The sequence below is a fragment of the Asparagus officinalis genome, chromosome 1 (assembly GCF_001876935.1).
Source record: "Asparagus officinalis chromosome 1, Aspof.V1, whole genome shotgun sequence".
Lineage (NCBI taxonomy): Eukaryota > Viridiplantae > Streptophyta > Magnoliopsida > Asparagales > Asparagaceae > Asparagus > Asparagus officinalis.
The window spans coordinates 120452697-120470808 of record NC_033794.1 but is presented as its reverse complement, the minus strand read 5'-3'; the positions used below and the strand labels follow the sequence as shown (position 1 = coordinate 120470808).

At 35.1% G+C, this 18112-nt stretch overlaps 3 protein-coding genes across 3 annotated transcripts; all 3 read left to right on the top strand.

Annotated features, from left to right (window-relative positions):
* LOC109844248 (17.3 kDa class I heat shock protein-like) lies at nucleotides 995-1758 on the top strand. The gene has a single exon (XM_020413219.1). The coding sequence runs from the start codon at nucleotides 1071-1073 to the stop codon at nucleotides 1560-1562; it is 492 nt and encodes a 163-aa protein (XP_020268808.1). The 5' UTR covers nucleotides 995-1070; the 3' UTR covers nucleotides 1563-1758.
* On the top strand, nucleotides 4568-5415 carry LOC109840539 (17.1 kDa class II heat shock protein-like). Its single transcript, XM_020409220.1, has one exon. It carries the CDS (start codon nucleotides 4568-4570, stop codon nucleotides 5243-5245), a length of 678 nt encoding a protein of 225 aa, XP_020264809.1. The 3' UTR covers nucleotides 5246-5415.
* LOC109840531 lies at nucleotides 14899-15914 on the top strand. Its single transcript, XM_020409209.1, has 3 exons — nucleotides 14899-15006; nucleotides 15089-15233; nucleotides 15406-15914. Exons 1-3 carry the CDS (start codon nucleotides 14899-14901, stop codon nucleotides 15912-15914), a joined length of 762 nt encoding a protein of 253 aa, XP_020264798.1.

Sequence of the window (18112 nt, the reverse complement as noted above, 5' to 3'; positions counted from 1 at the left end):
AAAACAGTCCCTTTTAAATTTTTATTTTTCAAAATCGACCCTGTTTTATTTTATTTACCAAAACCGACCCGTTTTTTTGATTAGCAGCCTAATCACATTCCTAAATAGTCGGGGTTGCCAACCCCGACTATTTAGGACTTAAATTTGTATGGTTTAAGGCTTCTAATTAGGGTTTAATACCCTCCTAAATAGTCGGGGTTGGCAACCCCCACTATTTAGGAATGTGATTAGGGTGCTAATAAAAAAAACGGGTCGGTTTTGGTAAATAAAAAAAAACAGGGTCGATTTTGAAAAATAAAAATTTAAAAGGGACTGTTTTAAAAAATTGTTCTTTAATAAGGGATAATTTTCCTTAGGTTCCTCAAGTCTATTTCTATTACAAATAGATCCCTCAAATCTCTCTTTCAGTAGGATTTGATCAATCTGACCTAATGCATATAGGCCCAACTTGAGCTCCCGTAACAATTGAAAATAAAGTATTCACTAGAACAAGAGTTAAAATGATAAACAAGTCGAGAACTCCGACATGCAACATTTCACGTGATTAGTCCAAAAGTTTATTTATAAATTTTGGTTAGTATATCATATTTTCCAACATAGAATATCTGCTTAAGCTTATCCCGGATAATCTGAATAGTGGGGAGGATTCAATATGGCTCCGATGATTTTGGGTTTGATTCCGGGCCTTATTATATTTTTCTTTTTTTTTTCAGAAAAAACCTGATTAGTTTTGTTACTTATTCAATCAGCCTGCTATTAAAGTTGGCCCTTGTGCTATTATGGGCTTAATCGATCTGCTAAAAAATGTCCTCGAACTCTCTTGTTGTCTCTAGATACAACCATCTGGAACTTTTACAGGTCTCCCTCGAACTTTACTTCACTTTTTTTTTAAGTGGGTGGAAGCAGATAGATAGATATCTCCAGATCCTTCCAACTTGATAAATAAATAAGTTTGTCTGCCGCGCTCTCTCTTCATTATATTGCAGAGAAGCAGCGCTCTGATTCCACCAAATTGAGAGGAAAGAAAATTTTCGTCATCCGGTAAGGCTTTGGGACTTTTCTGCAGAGAGATGGCTCTCATCCCGCAAATCTTCGGTCAGAGGAGCAATGTCTTCGACCCCTTCTCCCTCGACATCTGGGATCCGTTTCAAGGCTGGCCTTTCGACTCTTCTCGCTCTCTGTTTGATTCTTCTCGTCTCGGTGGTGCGCTCAGCGAGACCTCTGCCTTCACCAACACTCGCATTGACTGGAAAGAGACGCCCGAGGCCCACGTTTTCAAGGCCGATCTCCCCGGGATGAAGAAGGAAGAGGTCAAGGTGGAGGTCGAGGAAGGAAGGGTTCTGCAGATCAGCGGAGAGCGGAGCAAGGAGCACGAGGAGAAGAATGACAGGTGGCACAGGGTCGAGAGGAGCAGCGGCAGGTTCTTGAGGAGGTTCAGGCTGCCTGAGAATGCCAAGGTGGATCAGGTGAGGGCCGCGATGGAGGACGGCGTGCTGACTGTGACCGTGCCCAAGGAGGAAGTTAAGAAGCCTGAGGTGAAGGCTATTGAAATCTCTGGCTGAAAGCCCAGTGCGTTTTCTGTTCGCGTGTTGAAATATTGTGAGTCCGGGTGTGAGGTTTGTGCGGGTGTGGACTGTTCGTTTTTGTGTTGATCATGGTCTATATGGCTGTTGTGTGATGAATGTGTGTGATTGTTGGGAGTATGAACAAACCTAAGTTCTGGTGCTGGATGAGCTAATAAGAGATGATTTCGTAAGATATTTGCAGAAGTTTTTGTTGTGCGTTCATATGTTCCTCGGCTTGAGCCCTGTTTTGGAGTGATTAGATTATCGCACTGGCGTAAATTTTCTCTTTGTTTCTTTAAACAAGAAGATGTATCTCCATTGTTTCATTTGAATTGTGAAGCCCGGACCATACAGAACTAATTCCACATGCCGACGCCCAAACGCAGATCACCTGCCAGGAGTCTGTACTGCTAGCGGACGAAGTGGGCGTTGTGTGAAATGTGGATGTGTTAAAAATGGAGGGGGAATGGTGGTTGACAAATTATGTTGATTTTTTCTTTTGGGTGGTTCTTTTGATCCTGGCAAGACTCCTCCTGTTGCTTAAAATACAGTTTGTGAGAACCAGAGGAATGGTAAGAGGTATCGATTATAAGACAGAGATGCGTGTTATATTTGAAATGATAAATGACTTAACATATCTCTTTAAAAAAAAGAAGATCGATTAAACGCTAGGCAAAATTTGCAATTTGGTTTAGGAATGCGGATACGTAATATTATTCTGTTTCATTGAGAATCTTAACTCTTGCGTTTACTATTGTGTGCATTCTTATAGGAGTGTGGATGAGTGTGGATGGTTGAATTCTGAAGGATAAGTTGTCGTTGTTAGAGCATAAAAATATAATTCTTAATCTTTATTGTAACTCAGAGTTTTGGTGTAATGCTTAGAGAAATTAACATTAAGATAGTATCACAGTAGTCTAAGTATAAATATCACCATAAAATTGACACTGCTACTTGTTCAGATTTCTACCCATCAAAAGGATTTCTAATTTGTGGGGCCCACATTGTGAGAATAGAAAAATATAATCATCTATCCAATTCAAAATTTTGGTGTAATGATTAGAATGATTAAGTTTAAAGAGTTGTTGCCTTACTACGTCAAGAAATAAAAATAATATGTGATCTATTCTTGGACAATAAACTTGCACGCACTGAGGGCCTTGAGAGAAGTTCTTTTTAATCTTGAAAGTTTGATTTTATTTTCTTTAGTAATAAACCGTTATATTTTCACAAATTGAGAAACCCCATTCCCTCTTAAACATAAAAGGCAAAATATTATTTAGAATATTTTTTCCAAATAGAAAATATATCTTATCATTTGAAAGGCATGCAAAAAGAAAAAAAAAGTCCTATCTAACAACCAATATTCATTAATCTTTACACATTTGTTAGCTATTGTTTATTTGTCAACCATTTTAACGCAATATTGTGCAAGTTTATGGGACTGTTTGGTTGGATGAAAATAAAGTTGTAAATGTAAATAGAACAATCGAATTTGTAAATATATTACTTCATTCACAACTTTACAATTAGGAACAGTAAATGGACTTATATTTTGTAGAAAAATTGTAGCAAATGCTATAGTCAATTTGACCGGAGGAGACTTTATAGAATTCAAAAAAAAAAAAAAAAATTCTACCTAATCAAAGAAATCTTTTTAAATGCAAACAGTAAAACCATCTACATCTAAGTTTTCTTATACCACAAAAATTTATAGCCTTTGACTAATTGTTTATAATCAAACACTAAACTTGTATATAAAAATACATTTTTTATAATATAATTGTAGATATCTAAACATTAAAATTTAGATTTGATTTCTGTAAAAAATGATGCATGCAACATTTGCTGTAATTTATTTTCACATCAACCAGTGGCCCAACATGTGAAACTACGGTAATTCTCCTAACTTACTGCTTATGTTTTTTAATAATGCTGCTCCCTTATATTAAACTTCTAATTATTACTTTTTAGTGAAAACATAATTACCATATTTTACTAATAATCCTTTTCATGTGAATCTAAGGTAACCAAGCATATCCCAGTATGTAAAACTACGGTAGTTCTCCTACATTATTGCTTATGTGTTTAATAATGTCGCTCCCTTATATTGAACTTCTAAATATTTTCTTTTCAGTGAAAACATAATTGCGATATTTTAATAATAATTTTTCCATGTAAATCTAAGGTATATTCTTCTACATTATTGCTTATGTGTTTAAATCATGAACTTCCCTTTTCTTAGGATAACATGAAGTTCCCTTTTATTAGGATAAAATGATCATTTTCTTTTAAAGTATTGATGAACTCTCAAGTTGCCTCATAAAGTATCAATTTATCTATTTTGCCTCTCAAACTATGTTTATGATTTCGATGTGATCATTTTACGAGTCTACAGCTAAATATTTAATAGATTAATGATGTAGTACTGTTGTTTTATTTCTTCATGGGTTTTTATCCGTTTATCTCCTTTTTCTCCAAACTAAAAAAAATATTTTTTTTAACTGCTTCCCCAGTCTTTTTATCCTTGAAACGCTTTTCATGAATGAAAAACTCATTTTTTAGATAGTAAAAAAATAAAAAAATTGTTAAAATTTTTATCACGTCATTAATTTGTCAACTATCTGACTATATGTTCAAAACATGATCAGATTGGGTACATATACATAGTTTAAGGAGGAAATAGGTAAATTGACACTTTAGGGGGAAATTTAAAAATTCACCAATACTTTAAAGGGAAATAATCATTTTATTAAATATTAAACTTATAGTTAAAATACTTTTTTAGTGTACCGAAGTCGTTGGCTTTCCGTAATATTCTGCGATTAAATTGTTTTTTTTTCCCGAAATTTGATGTCGTCTTGGTACATTAATTTCAATAATATTCTGCGATTCACTTGTTTTTTAGAATTTCGAATTGTCCCGTTAAAACGTTAATTTAAGTCCATATTGTAATTTTTTTTTTAAATCAGGGCAAGGACATTCTTGTAATTTGATTTAAAATGCTCCTACCGCTTCGAGAAATCGCCAGAGCCTGCTATCAATTCTCGACCTTTCTGGAAGTATCGAACTCCACACCTCTCTCGAACTTCGCAAGGAGCCCAAAACCAGCGCCTCCTCCACCTATAAATTCCTCACAATTCCCCGCATCTCCATCTCAATCCGGACCCCAACATTTTCAATCTCATCAAAAATCTGCAACGGATGTTCGAATGTTTGACTTAGAGAACCCCCTCCTCTCAACCCTCCACCACCTAATCGCCGACGTCCCCGACGAAACCGAGAGGTCCGTCCCCACCCCGACTGGCACCTACGTGCGCGACGCCCGTGCAATGGCATCAACCCCTCTCGACGTCAAGGAGCTCCCGGCCGCCTACTCCTTCGTGGTCGACATGCCCGGCGTCAAATCGGGGGAGATCAAGGTGCAGATTGAGGACGACAATGTGCTGGTCATAAGCGGAGAGAGGAAGAGAGAAGGGGAGGAGAAGGAGGGAGAGGGGAAGTATTTGAGGATGGAGAGGAGGATGGGGAAGTTTATGAGGAAGTTCAGGTTGCCGGAGGACGCGGACCTGGAGAGGGTCACGGCGGAGTCTAAGGATGGGGTGTTGACCGTGACGGTGATGAAGAAGCCGCCGCCGGAGCCTAAGAAGTCAAGGACTGTGCAAGTCAGGGTCGCTTGAAGCCGAAGTTTGGTTTGATTTTGGATAAGGATTTTGTTATGCTTCTGGGTTTCTTGAATAATGCTTGTTTTGAGCAGTTAATTAGTGTGACCTGTTATTGCTGTTGGTACCTATGTTTTGTATTTGGTAACTAGCATTTTAATGTAAGTGATCTGATAGTTTTCTTTGCATTATCTTTTCTAAATGTTCTCGTTTTTATAATACAATGATCAAATTGTGGAAGATGTTGGAAGTAATTCCTAATTTTAGAAATTTCTAGAAGTAACTAGAAGGGGTTCATAACTCAGACATATTTTAAGGAGGAAAAAAAAATTGTGCAGATTCTTGCTAAAGTTTGTCACGTTAAAGCAATTGAATAAGAAGTTTCTTTCAGTTCTATAAGATGTTTGCGACTATGTTTTGCACATTTTACTATAGCACATTTTTACCATAGTTTCTAAACTTCAAGCAAATCTCAACACGTCAATTATTTTTGGTATTGATAATGGAGTTTCTTTTAGTATTATAAGATGTTTGCGACAATGTAATTTCTGAACTACAAACAAATCTCAGTCTCTGAATTTTTTTTTTAGGTGTAATGATAATGGAGGACAAGAAGAGATTCAAATTCTTTTATGGATATGAGGAGGGGTCTCTTCCCATTAGGTGTCTTTGTCTCTTAGGGCTTGTTTGGTTCGCTTAAAAGGACCGAAGAAATACGTTTCTACACCTGACACCACCTTCACGTCGTCATTTTTGTTTCTGTCCCTTTCATTTCCTTGTTTTGGTTCGCTCGGAAAGAAGGGAGAAAACCCTGCTGAAAACGCCGCCACTTAGGAAAATTTTCCCTCCCTGATTTTCCTCCCCAATCGAGAAAAATCGAGGAAAACCTTAGCCGTTCTGACAACTGCCTTCTTGATTCTCCCTGATTTCCTTTCCCAACCGATTAGCTGCGCTGGGGTTAACTCCTCGCCTCTCGCCTCCTGTAAAAAATCTCCCGCGATTTCTTCGTCGCTGTCTTCGCCATCTTCGTCTTTTTCCTGGATTTCTGTCGTGGGTTTCTTCGTCGCTGAAATTAAGATATAAATATTAAACCCTAGATCTGAAATATCATTCAAAGTTACTATTTTTGTTCTAAAATTGCTTCGTCTTCGAGCTCTCGTGGCTGTTTGTTGTTAATAGGCTGATTCGGGAGCTTGTTTAGCTCTATGTTGTTGTGTTTTTGGCTTCTATTTGTGCTCGTCATCGAGCTCTCGTGGCTGATTTTTTATTAATAGGTTGATTTGAGCTTGTTTAGCTCTATGTTGTTGGGCTTTTGGCTGCTATTTGTGCTCGTCGTCGAGCTCTCGTGGTTGTTTTTTGTTAATAGGCTGATTCGAGCTCATTTAACTCTATGTTGTTGGGTTTTTTAGTTGCTATATGTGCTCGTCGTCGAGCTACCGTACGTGGCTGTTTTTTTAATAGGCTGACTCGATCTTGTTTAGCTCTATGTTGTTGGGTCTTTTGGTTGCTATTTGTGCTCATCGTCGAGCTCCCTTAGATGTTGAGATCTAAAATTCGTCAAATTTATGCTCAATTACTATGTGTCGTACGTACATGCTTAAAATTTCTAGTGTTCAGGAATAAATACCTCTCATTGGGTCTTTAATTTGCAATTTTAGATAATCAATAATGGTATAAGGCTAGTTAATTTACTATTTTTCTTCAATAATCATTAATCAACACTCAATTTCATGCTCATTTTGTATCTTGTGATTTTTAAATACGTGTTATTGCAATATAACCTTATTTATTGCCTAAAAGTTAATTATTATGTTTTAGTTAATAATCAAGATTTTTGATATTTATTTTGTTTTAGTCTGCAAGAGTGTAGGTAGTGTTTTTGTTTATTGTAATTGTTGACCTCTTTGTTTTGATGATATTTAATAAATAATTTATCACTAATGTTGTTCGTCTAATATTCGTGTTTTCTTATTTATTATAGACAAAAAATATGTTGGAGGTTGGATAGATTGCATCATAACGATCATATCAAATGGAGGTTGGCGGAATAGTAGGTGAAGCTATGTACAATTCAAGTTGAAGATTCAAGTTCAAGCTTCATCCGTAAGATTACCAAGTCAAGCTATTGAAGATCAAGATCAAGCTTGGGTAATTTAGTTTAGGAGTTTATATTATGTGTGTTAATACCTTAAGCTCAATATAATATACACACACATATTTATTGGTTTCTATGTATATATATAATTATATATATACATATATGTTTTAGTTTGATAGTTTTCAAGTTTTACTATGAAACAATTAAATATAATTAGAAAACATATTTTTGTTTCATACTTACATGCATATATATGATTTCATCAATATCAATTTTATTTAGTTCAATGAAATCATGTTTTAGTGCATTATATGTGTATTTTGATAAAATACTATATTCATTATTTATAAACTTCAGAACAATAGTTTATATCTTTTATCAAGTCTATACAATCAGTTCATAAGGTTTTAAAATATTGTTTAAGTCAAAATATCAAAATATCAATTTTCAGGTTTTCATGTTTTTTAACATATTTTGCAAAATGATGATATTTTACAAATAGGAAATACAATTTGGAAAATTCCTCTTGTAACATGTTCATTTACATGTTTATATACATTTCCCAAAGTTTCATTACTCTTGGACATCATTTGTTATTTTTAACAATTTTTCAAAAGTCAGAAAAACACTTTCAAAACCTATATTTTCATATACCAGTTTGTGGTCGACCGCCATGATCAACCGCGTCTATGTTTTTCCCTGAGGAGCCAGCAAAGACTTTCGCGATCGACCGTAACGGTCGACCGTCAGCCTGTAAGTTCCCACGGTCGACCGTCACGGTCGACCGTAGCTTTCTCTGGAAGTTTTCTCAGGTTTGGATATGCCTCGCGGTCGACCGCGAGAATTTCACGGTCGACCGCCTCACCGTCTTTTCATTCACCAACGGCTATTTCCTACAGCTGTTGTTTGGGTCTTTTTGGTCTTTTGTTTGGAGTTTTTGGCTGAGGTTTTGGAAGGCTATAAATACCCCATTGATCTCAGTTCTCATATAACCAAGAGAATGTTTTTAAAACATGTTTAAAGAGTTTTAAACAAGGGTTTAAGTTTGGTTTAAGTTTGTTTAAGAAGATTTTAAGCATTTGGAAGTTTGAGTTTGTGAAATTAATTTCACAAGAGCTTGAGGAGATCATCTATTGGTGTTTGGGCATCCAACTATTCTCCCTCTACCTCTTGATCTATTGAGAAGTTTTCTAAACTCTATTTCTAGCTTTACATCTATTTGTTTGATTATCATTTTATTAAAGCTAGTTTTATATTGAGTTTAGTTGATTTGATTTCACTCATTGTTTACACCCACCCACTTGAGCTTATTGTATTTGTATACATCGTATATTTGGGTTGGTGAGAGTTGTAACAATTGAGTGTAAGCTTTTATTGTGTTCTCATCCATATTAGAGAACAATCATTTATTGTAATTATGTTTATTGTGAGATTTAATTTGTAATACACTTGTACATCGAGAGAAGTGGAGAAGTGTGTGGCGAGAGTCGGGGATCGTCCCAAGAGGAGTGACGTCGATTGACGAACCTAGGGAGAGGTTGTATCCGAGCACTTGAGGGAGACACGTCTAGAGTCCAATACTTGAGAGGGTGTAGAGTGGGATTGCAAGAGTGTTAATTGTAAAGTTTTCGGTTAGCTAGAAAATCGAGTGTGAGGTGTAAACGTTGTTAGGGTAAGCGTAGAAAACCTGGTTGTGATAGTAGATTTTTCCCTGGGAGTGGGGAGCGGAGACGTAGGAAGAAAGATCCGAACTCCGTAATCATATTGTGTGTTTGCATTGCTTATATTGCCCTATCACAATTGAATCATTAGTTTAGATTGTTTACCCTTGTGTTAATTTATATATCCTTGCATATATTTCATCATATACCTCTTTTCTAGGATATATCTCTTTTTTATATTGTATATTCTTGCTCATATCATATTGTATATTTATCTTGCAAGAATAATTTATTAATTAATTTTAATTAGCATAAAATCGGATTAGATTAGCATAAGACCCTAATCACCCCTCCCCTCTAAGGTCTAATAATTGGTATCAGAGCTTGGTGCTCTTTGATTTAAGGTCTAATCACCTTGAGTTAAAGATCCAAGTTATCTTATTTGTGCTAATCTAGTTATGATTGCATTTGTCTTGCTTGCTGTGCTAATCTAGTTATGATTGCATTTGTCTTGCTTGCATATATTCACATATATATCATGAATATGAATATATTTCATTTAGCCTATGATCCAAATATTGCTCTAAAATATAAAAATATAAAAATTTTCCTTATGCTCAATGGTGTTCTAAATTTAAAATATTTGTTGAATCTAGAAATATCAACTTATGGGAAGTTATTGATGTGCTTATATTGTGCCCACTTCGAAAAAATCCAAGTGGAGCAAACATGATCATAAAATATTTACAATGAACAAGCTTTTGTTAGAATTTTTGCTTAATGCTTCTGACTCTTCCTTTTCTAACAAATTTATTTATTTTGATAGTGCTTACAAACTTTGGAAATTTATTGAAGCACATCAAGGGGACTTGGAAGCAATCCGACAAGCTTTGGAGGATTCTTCTTTAAGTTCATGTGGAACATCGTGCACATGGCCACAAGAGGATAACTATTGTGTAGTAAGCGATTCCGATTCCGATAATGATTTATCCATTGATGAACTTGCTTGTGCATATGAAAGATTAATGCATGCCTACACCAAGTTGCAAAATAATTTTATAGATCCAAAAGCAAGCATGTAGATTTAAAATCCGATAATTAGATACTAGTATCCAAATTTGATGTCATTGCAAAAGAAAATACTGTGCTTAAAGAAAACAATGACGTGTTAAATTTGGAAAATAAAAAATTAACCTTATCCATGTCTAGTTTATATCATGCCAAAGATAATGCCATGTTAGAAGTAGAATGCATTAGAAATAAATTTGTTTCTTTTAAGAATAACCACCCATGCTCTACTTCTATTTCCAATACATGTATGTAAAATGATGAGTTGAGTCAAGTTAAACATCGCATATCTTGTTTAGATTCAATCTTAAAAACATGTATGGTAAATAACAAAAAGCTTATGGACTTGTGTGCAAAGTCCCGTGTTAACACTTCTAAATCAAACACACACTATACACACTTGTATAGCAAAGTTTACAAATGCTCAATTTGTGATCGTAAAGGCCACATTGCTAAATTTTACTATGATGCACACAAACCTAAGATTGCTAATACTCCTAGTGCATCCCATCTAGCTTCATCATCTTATACACATACACTTTCACATGCTCATTCTCACAAAGTTCATCATAAGCATGCTAATGTGTATCATTGTGATTTTTGTGGTAGAGTTGGTCACTTAGCTAAGTTTTGTTTTGATTTGCGAAAAGTTTCTAAATCATAAAATATTTCAAGTAGACCAACATTATTTTAAAATATTTCACATTTGCAAAATAATCTTAAAAGACCATCTATGTTTGCAAATATTACTCGTGCACAAGCTAATGATCCACAAAAACAAATGGATCTCTTTCATTGCACAAATTGCAATCAGAATGGTCATTTGAGTGATTATTGCTTTGACCGTGTAAATGCACCACATGTGCCCAAACATGTTCATAACCCTAGGGCTTTGAGCTTAAATGATAGGGGTTATGTCCCTAAACCTTTTGGTACCAAGAATACTTGGGTACCAAAACAAATTTGATTTTAAACCAAGAATTTTAGTGTTTTTATTTTTCTTTTTTCTTGGTTTTGAAAAATTATACTTTAAACTTTTTTTATTTTTCTTTTTTCTTGGTTTTGAAAAATTATACTTTAAACTTTTGAACATGAAAACAATTTTTTTTTCATTGATCAAATTCTTTTGTTTTCATGATTATCGGTTTTGTTTTGATGAGAGGTTTGTGTTTATATAACCCTCCGTGTTTATTGGGTATTTATTCCCAAATCTTGTTTACCAGGTGCTAAAAATATTTATATGGGTTGATACTAGCTCAAGAGCTAGATATAGTTGCCTCTCTTGATTTTTGAAAATCAATGATGATTTGGTTTTATACTTTTAAAGATGATTTCCTCCATAGTTCATGATTCTTGTATGTTTTGTAATATCGTTTTTGAACTTTGAAAATTTTGTTTTGATTTGTTCTTTTGAATTCATTATATAGCACAAAAAAAAATTCAAATATGTTTTATAATGTATTCTATGAGTGGTTTGATCAAGTCCTACAAAGAAAGTTTTCTTTATTGATCAAACATTGTTTTTGGATTTACACTTTGATTTATGATTTTATTTGGTTGATTTGAAAACTTATTGCGTGATTCTCATGTTCTATCTTTTGATTTCATAAATCTATTTTATACACTATGTTTTTAAAATTGTGTAATGAGACAGTTCTTTCATATTAACATATTTATATGTGTTTTCATTATCTTTTTGTATGTGAGTTATGTTTAGCATGTCTTTAATCTATGCTTTCTCACATATGTATGCTTTAGCATTCATTTCATATATTCATGAGGCATTTTGATAGGGGGAGCAATCCCTATATCTTTCTATGTGTTATACTCACCCATGCTTATAGGTAGGGGGAGCTTTCGCTCTCTTTCATCTATATGGTTTTCCCCTTTTTTATGTTATCAAAGGAGGAGAAATATTGTGAGTATATTCTTTCCTTGTTATGCATGATAATTGTAATATTGTATATTCATTTTTCTTCATGCATATATCCTTTTTGTAAATTGTTTGTCATCATAGAAAAGGGGGAGATTGTTGGCCTCTTTGTTTTGATGATGTTTAACAAATAATTTACCACTAATGTTGTTTGTCTAGTATTCGTGTTTTCTTATTTATTATAGACAAACAATATGTTGGAGGTTGGATGGATTGCGCCATAACGATCATATCAAATAGAGGTTGGCGGAATAGTAGGTGAAGCTATGTACAATTCACGTTAAAGATCCAAGTTCAAGTTTCATCCGCAAGATTACCAAGTCAAGCTATTGAATATCAAGATCAAGCTTGGGTAATTTAGTTTAGGAGTTTATATTATGTATGTTAGTACCTTAAGCTCAATATAATATACACACACATATTTATTGGTTTCCATGTATATATATAATTATATATATACATATATGTTTTGGTTTGATAGTTTTTAAGTTTTACGCTATGAAACAATTAAATATAATTAGAAAACATATTTTTGTTGCATACTTACATGCATATATATGATTTCATCAATATCAGTTTTATTTAGTTCAATGAAATCATGTTTTAGTGCATTATATGTGTATTTTGATAAAATACTATATTCATTGTTTATAGACTTCATAACAATAGTTTATATCTTTTATCAAGTCTATACAATTAGTTCATAAGGTTTCAAAATGTTGTTTAAGTCAAAATATCAAAATATCAATTTTCAGGTTTTCATGTTTTATAACATATTTTGCAAAATGATGATATTTTACAAATAGGAAATGCAATTTGGAAAATTCCTCTTGTAACATGTTCATTTACATGTTTATATACATTTCCTAAAGTTTTATTACTTTTGGACATCATTTGTTATTTGTAACAATTTTCCAAAAGTCAGAAAAATACTTTCAAAACCAATATTTTCATATATCAGTTTGCGGTCGACCGCCACGGTTGACCGCGCCTATGTTTTTCCCTGAGGAGCCACCAGAGACTTTCGCAGTCGATCGTGACGGTCGACCATCAGCCTGTAAGTTCCTACGGTCGACCGCCACGGTCGACCGTAGCTTTCTCTGGAAGTTTTCTCAGGTTTGGATATGCCTCGTGGTCGACCGCAAGAATTTCACGATCGACCGCCGCACTGTCTTTTTATTCACCAACGGCTATTTCCTGCAGCTATTGGTTGAGGCTTTTTGATCTTTTGTTTGGGGTTTTTGACTGAGGTTTTGGAAGGCTATAAATACCCCATTGATCTCAGTTCTCATATAACTAAGAGAATGTTTTAAAACAAATTTAAAGAGTTTTAAACAAGGGTTTAAGTTTGGTTTAAGTTTGTTTAAGAAGCTTTTAAGCATTTGGAAGTTTGAGTTTGTGAAATCAATTTCACAAGAACTTGGGGAGATCATCTATTGGTGTTTGGGCATCCAACTATTCTTCCTCTACCTCTTGATCTATTGAGAAGTTTTCTAAACTCTATTTCTAGCTTTACATCTGTTTGTTTGATTATCATTTTATTAAAGCTATTTTTATATTGAGTTTAGTTGATTTGATTTCACTCATTGTTTACACACACCCACTTGAGCTTATTGTATTTGCATACATTGTATATTTGGATTGGTGAGAGTTGTAATAATTGAGTGTGAGCTTTCATTATGTTCTCATCCATATTAGAGAACAATCATTTATTGTAATTGTGCTTATTGTGAAATTCACTTTGTAATACACTTGTACACCGAGAGAAGTGTGTGGCGAGAGTCGGGGATCGTCCCAAGAGGAGTGGCGTCGGTTGACGAACCTAGGGAGAGGTTGTATCCGAGCACTTGAGGGAGACACGTCTAGAGTCCAACACTTGAGAGGGTGTAGAGTGGGATTGCAAGAGTGTTAATTGTAAAGTTTTCGATTAGCTAGAAAACCGAGTGTGAAGAGTAAACGTTGTTCGGGTAAGCGTAAAAAACCCGGTTGTGATAGTGGATTTCTCTCCAGGTGTGGGGAGCGGAGACGTAGGACGGAAGGTCCGAACTCCGTAATCATATTGTGTGTTTGCATTGCTTATATTGCCCTATCACAATTGAAGCATTAGTTTAGATTGTTTACCCTTGTGTTAATTTATATATACTTGCATATATTTCGTCATATACCTCTTTGCTAAGATATATCTCTTTTTCATATTGCATATTCTTGCTCATATCATATTGTATATCTATCTTACAAGAATAATTTATTAATTAATTTTAATTGGCATAAAATCGGATTAGATTAGCATAATACCCTAATCACCCCCCTCTAGGGTCTAACAGTAATGTGAGTTAATTATTCTACGCACAATCATTATTTACTATATTTGGTATGATGACTTTCTCATTTGTGCGTCATTTATGTCGGTTATCTTAATTGATGGTAGTTTTTAGTATTGATATTGTATATATATGCTTGCTAGATATATTAATTATTTCAATTTTATGTTTTTATCGTAGATAGATGAGGATGGGGATTGTTCCGATGAACAAAGTGTTGTTAATATGGTTCAAGGTGCTGCACTATCCGTTTTTATTATAATAATTACAGTCATTAGGAGAATGCAAGCAAGACGTAAATCAATTTGTAGTGGTCCAAGTGAGGAAAAAAGACAAGAGAGGGCTATAATTGAACACACAGAGCGAATGGTTTTAGCGATAGTTGCGTAAATTATATTAGAATGCGTAGTGGTGCTTTTGTTAAACTAGCGAGAATAATAAGGAACAATAGTCTGCTAAAAGACTCATGGAATATAACAGTGGAAGAACAATTTATCATGACACTGAATATTTTGGGTCATAAATCTAAAAATCGCATTATCAGATCTCATTTTATAAGATCAGGAGAGACTGTTAGTAGACATTTCAACATGGTATTACAAGCAATTATTTGTCTGCGTGCACGATACCTGAGACAAACCCCCAATGACATTCCCCAAGAGATCGTTAACAACTCGCTGTACTACCCTTATTTCAAGGTATATCTACACTTTAATCATATTTACATATATAATCAATGAAAGTAAATTTTAATTTAGTTGTGTAATACCCGTATTATAGGATTGTATTGGTATGATAGATGAGACTCATGTTGATGCAATGCTTCCGATTAATCTTGTTCCATGCTTTCAAGGTCGCAAAGGTGTTACACAGAATGTGCTTGCAGCTTGCACCCCAAACAAGTTATTCATATATGTTTTAGCAGGTTAGGAGGGTTCTGCAAATGATTATAGGATTCTCCAAGATGTATTATCTAGACCACAACCACATAGATTAAAAGTCTATGATAGTAATTAAATAAAGACTTAACTTAAAATGATTTTTAGGTTTAATATTCAAACTTGACTTATCTAACAATTTTCTCAATAAAATTGTAGGCAAATACTATCTGTGTGATGCCGGGTACCCAACCATTCTAGGTTTCATCTCCCCATACCGAGGTGTTCGATATCATTTAAAAGAACATTCGGGTAAAACATCTAAAAATAGAAAAGAATTATTATATCTAAGACATTCTTCCTTGAGGTCTAAGATTGAATCTGCATTTGGCACATTAAAAAATCGTTTCAAGATTTTGTGTGCTAAGCCGCATTACCCTTTTCCTATGCAAATAGATATCGTATTGGCATGCACGGTACTCCATAATTTCGTTGTAACTATGGATCCAAGTGATGAACAATTCAACGATGATGATTTTAATGAAGACATTGATGGTGAGGTGGCAAATGAGAATGACAATAGTTTAATTGATTTTACTCAAAATCAAACCCAAAGAGAGCAAACTGAATCAAGAAATAAATGGAAGACTCTTAGGGATGACATTGCTTGGGCGATGTGGGTGGACTACTATGATAAGTATAATCATAGTGTAACCACAGAGACTTGATTTGATATTTGTTCTTCTATTTATACTCATATGTGTACTCTTTAACTCTATTTCTAGTTATTATGTTATGCTTTTAATTCATGTATGAATGTTTTACTTCTTTAAGTTATCTAACTTTCTCTATTTAATTAGTAATGACTGATAATACATCATTGAGTGGAAGAGATAATCAAAAGGGCAAGCGTGTAGTTCCATCAACACCTCCACCACCTTAACCCCCTCAGTCAATGCATCACGACGATAGTAGGTATTTTCTATTTCAGTAGTCGTACTTTGGACAACCACCTCATGCATACCCGAACATGACATTCTATGATGGCAGCTACTTTCCGATGCACCAACATTTGGGATCATATACGAACATGTTGAGTGCTCCTACTTTGCATCCATAATTTCATAGTCCTAATTTTAGTAGGGTACAATTTTCTCCAACTAGTAGGGTGTAACTTTCTCCCACTAGTGGTTATGGCTCAACTCATGAATCAGGTTCCAAACGGGACCCGATAGAAGAAGGGGTAGAAACATCACCAAATCCAAAGAAGAAGAGGAAAAAACTCAACAAAGAAAAAAAAATAGTGAGACTAACGGTTCTCAAGGTAAAAAAACATATGTTTTGGGATTCCCGTTACGATGATGAGCTTATTCCATTTCTTGCCGACTTGGTAAGAAAGAGTTACAAACCCGACTAGAGCTTTAAGAGAACCGTTTTTCATATGGCTTCTCAACATATTAACGAGTTAACACAATATTTAAGTGGGAAAACGTCACGAACCGCATCAAAACTTTACGTACAAGATTCCGTGATATGAAAACTTGTCGTAATCTGAGTGGTGCCGGTTGGGATGATAGCATCAAAACTGTCATCATGGATCCTGGATATTTGGATAGGTGGATTGAGGTAAATAAAATATTTTTGCACTTTCATTGACTAATTATCTTATGTTCTTGTTTTCATTGAATTAATTCAAGTATACTTTCCAGGACAAGACCTTTAAGAATGTTAAGCTTAGACAATGCGTCAACAAACCCTTGAGGCATTATGATGATCTTTGTAGGCATCGAAAATTGCCTATGGGTCTCCACAAACAGCTCAACGTTAAGGAAAGATGATGAACGTCACCATCTGGTTCACAGAAGCTTGATTGACGTCAACGAACGCTTGAAGTGAATCGGCAAACTATGTGAAGCAACGGAGTTTCAGAATAATAAAGATACGAACTGATCGGGAGCCCCGTGTCACTTACAAAAGACGAAATGTCCTTTGTGTCTCATTTATTCCACAGATGATCTAATCATTGGAGCTTATAGAACTCCTCGCCGGCTTTCCAACGCACTTTGAATCGTTCAAATCCGAGTTCAGACAAAAAAATTACAGCGAAAACAGTCAAACGGGCATTGAAAACGTCTCAAGGCTGAACTGAGGCACCTACGGTGTCTCGGCAAAGTCAAGACACCCCAAGGGTGTCTCGGCGAAGCCAAGACACCCCAAGGGTGTCTCGGTTTAGCCGAGACACCCCAAGGGTGTCTCGGCGCAGATTTGACCCCTTTAAGTGGTTTTAACCGCTCCGCAACCCCTCATGCCTATAAATACAAGCCTTATGCCTCATTTTTTCAGGGCTGGAATTATCGTGCCTCGGCGAAGCCCTGCCGGATTGAAGACTTAAAGTGCACAGATTTCAAGAGAGGAGGAGGAGAGATCGGATCTAGTTCTTCAACGCAAGAGAGTTCTTCGTCAGATAGATCTACATCACCTGTACCCGATCCTTAGTATTATCCCGTTGTGGTAATACTAAGAAGAGCAAATATCTCGCTTTTATCAAGATAAGCGCTACAATTTTCTCGATTCCTTCGCGGATAGACGAAGCTCTGCCCAATTTTTTCAGCAATCAGATCTGATCGACGGTGGTCCACGGATAAACCCCGGCACAGGCAAAGACACCCACGCAAGCAGAAGACCGATAAACGATCTCTGCGTTTGTTTGATAAAGTTGTAAACTTTTTATTTTCATTGTGTAAGGAGATCTTATAAAAAGATTGACTTTTTTATTTTATTCGAGTTTATTATAACGACTAAAGTTGTAATAGATTCGATAACAATGAAAACATCAACTTTCACCGCAAACAAACTGGCGACCATAGTGGGAGCCAACAGCTTCGCTGCCGGAGCTGTCGTGCCGCAGCCGACGATCAAGATCCCG

Coding starts and splice junctions, on each gene's coding strand:
- LOC109844248 (XM_020413219.1), top strand. CDS start 1,071: ATGGCTCTCATCCCGCAAATCTTCGGTCAGAGGAGCAATGTCTTCGAC.
- LOC109840539 (XM_020409220.1), top strand. CDS start 4,568: ATGCTCCTACCGCTTCGAGAAATCGCCAGAGCCTGCTATCAATTCTCG.
- LOC109840531 (XM_020409209.1), top strand. CDS start 14,899: ATGGTATTACAAGCAATTATTTGTCTGCGTGCACGATACCTGAGACAA. Junction 15,007..15,088: donor TGTACTACCCTTATTTCAAG/GTATATCTACAC, acceptor CCCGTATTATAG/GATTGTATTGGTATGATAGA. Junction 15,234..15,405: donor ATTCATATATGTTTTAGCAG/GTTAGGAGGGTT, acceptor ATAAAATTGTAG/GCAAATACTATCTGTGTGAT.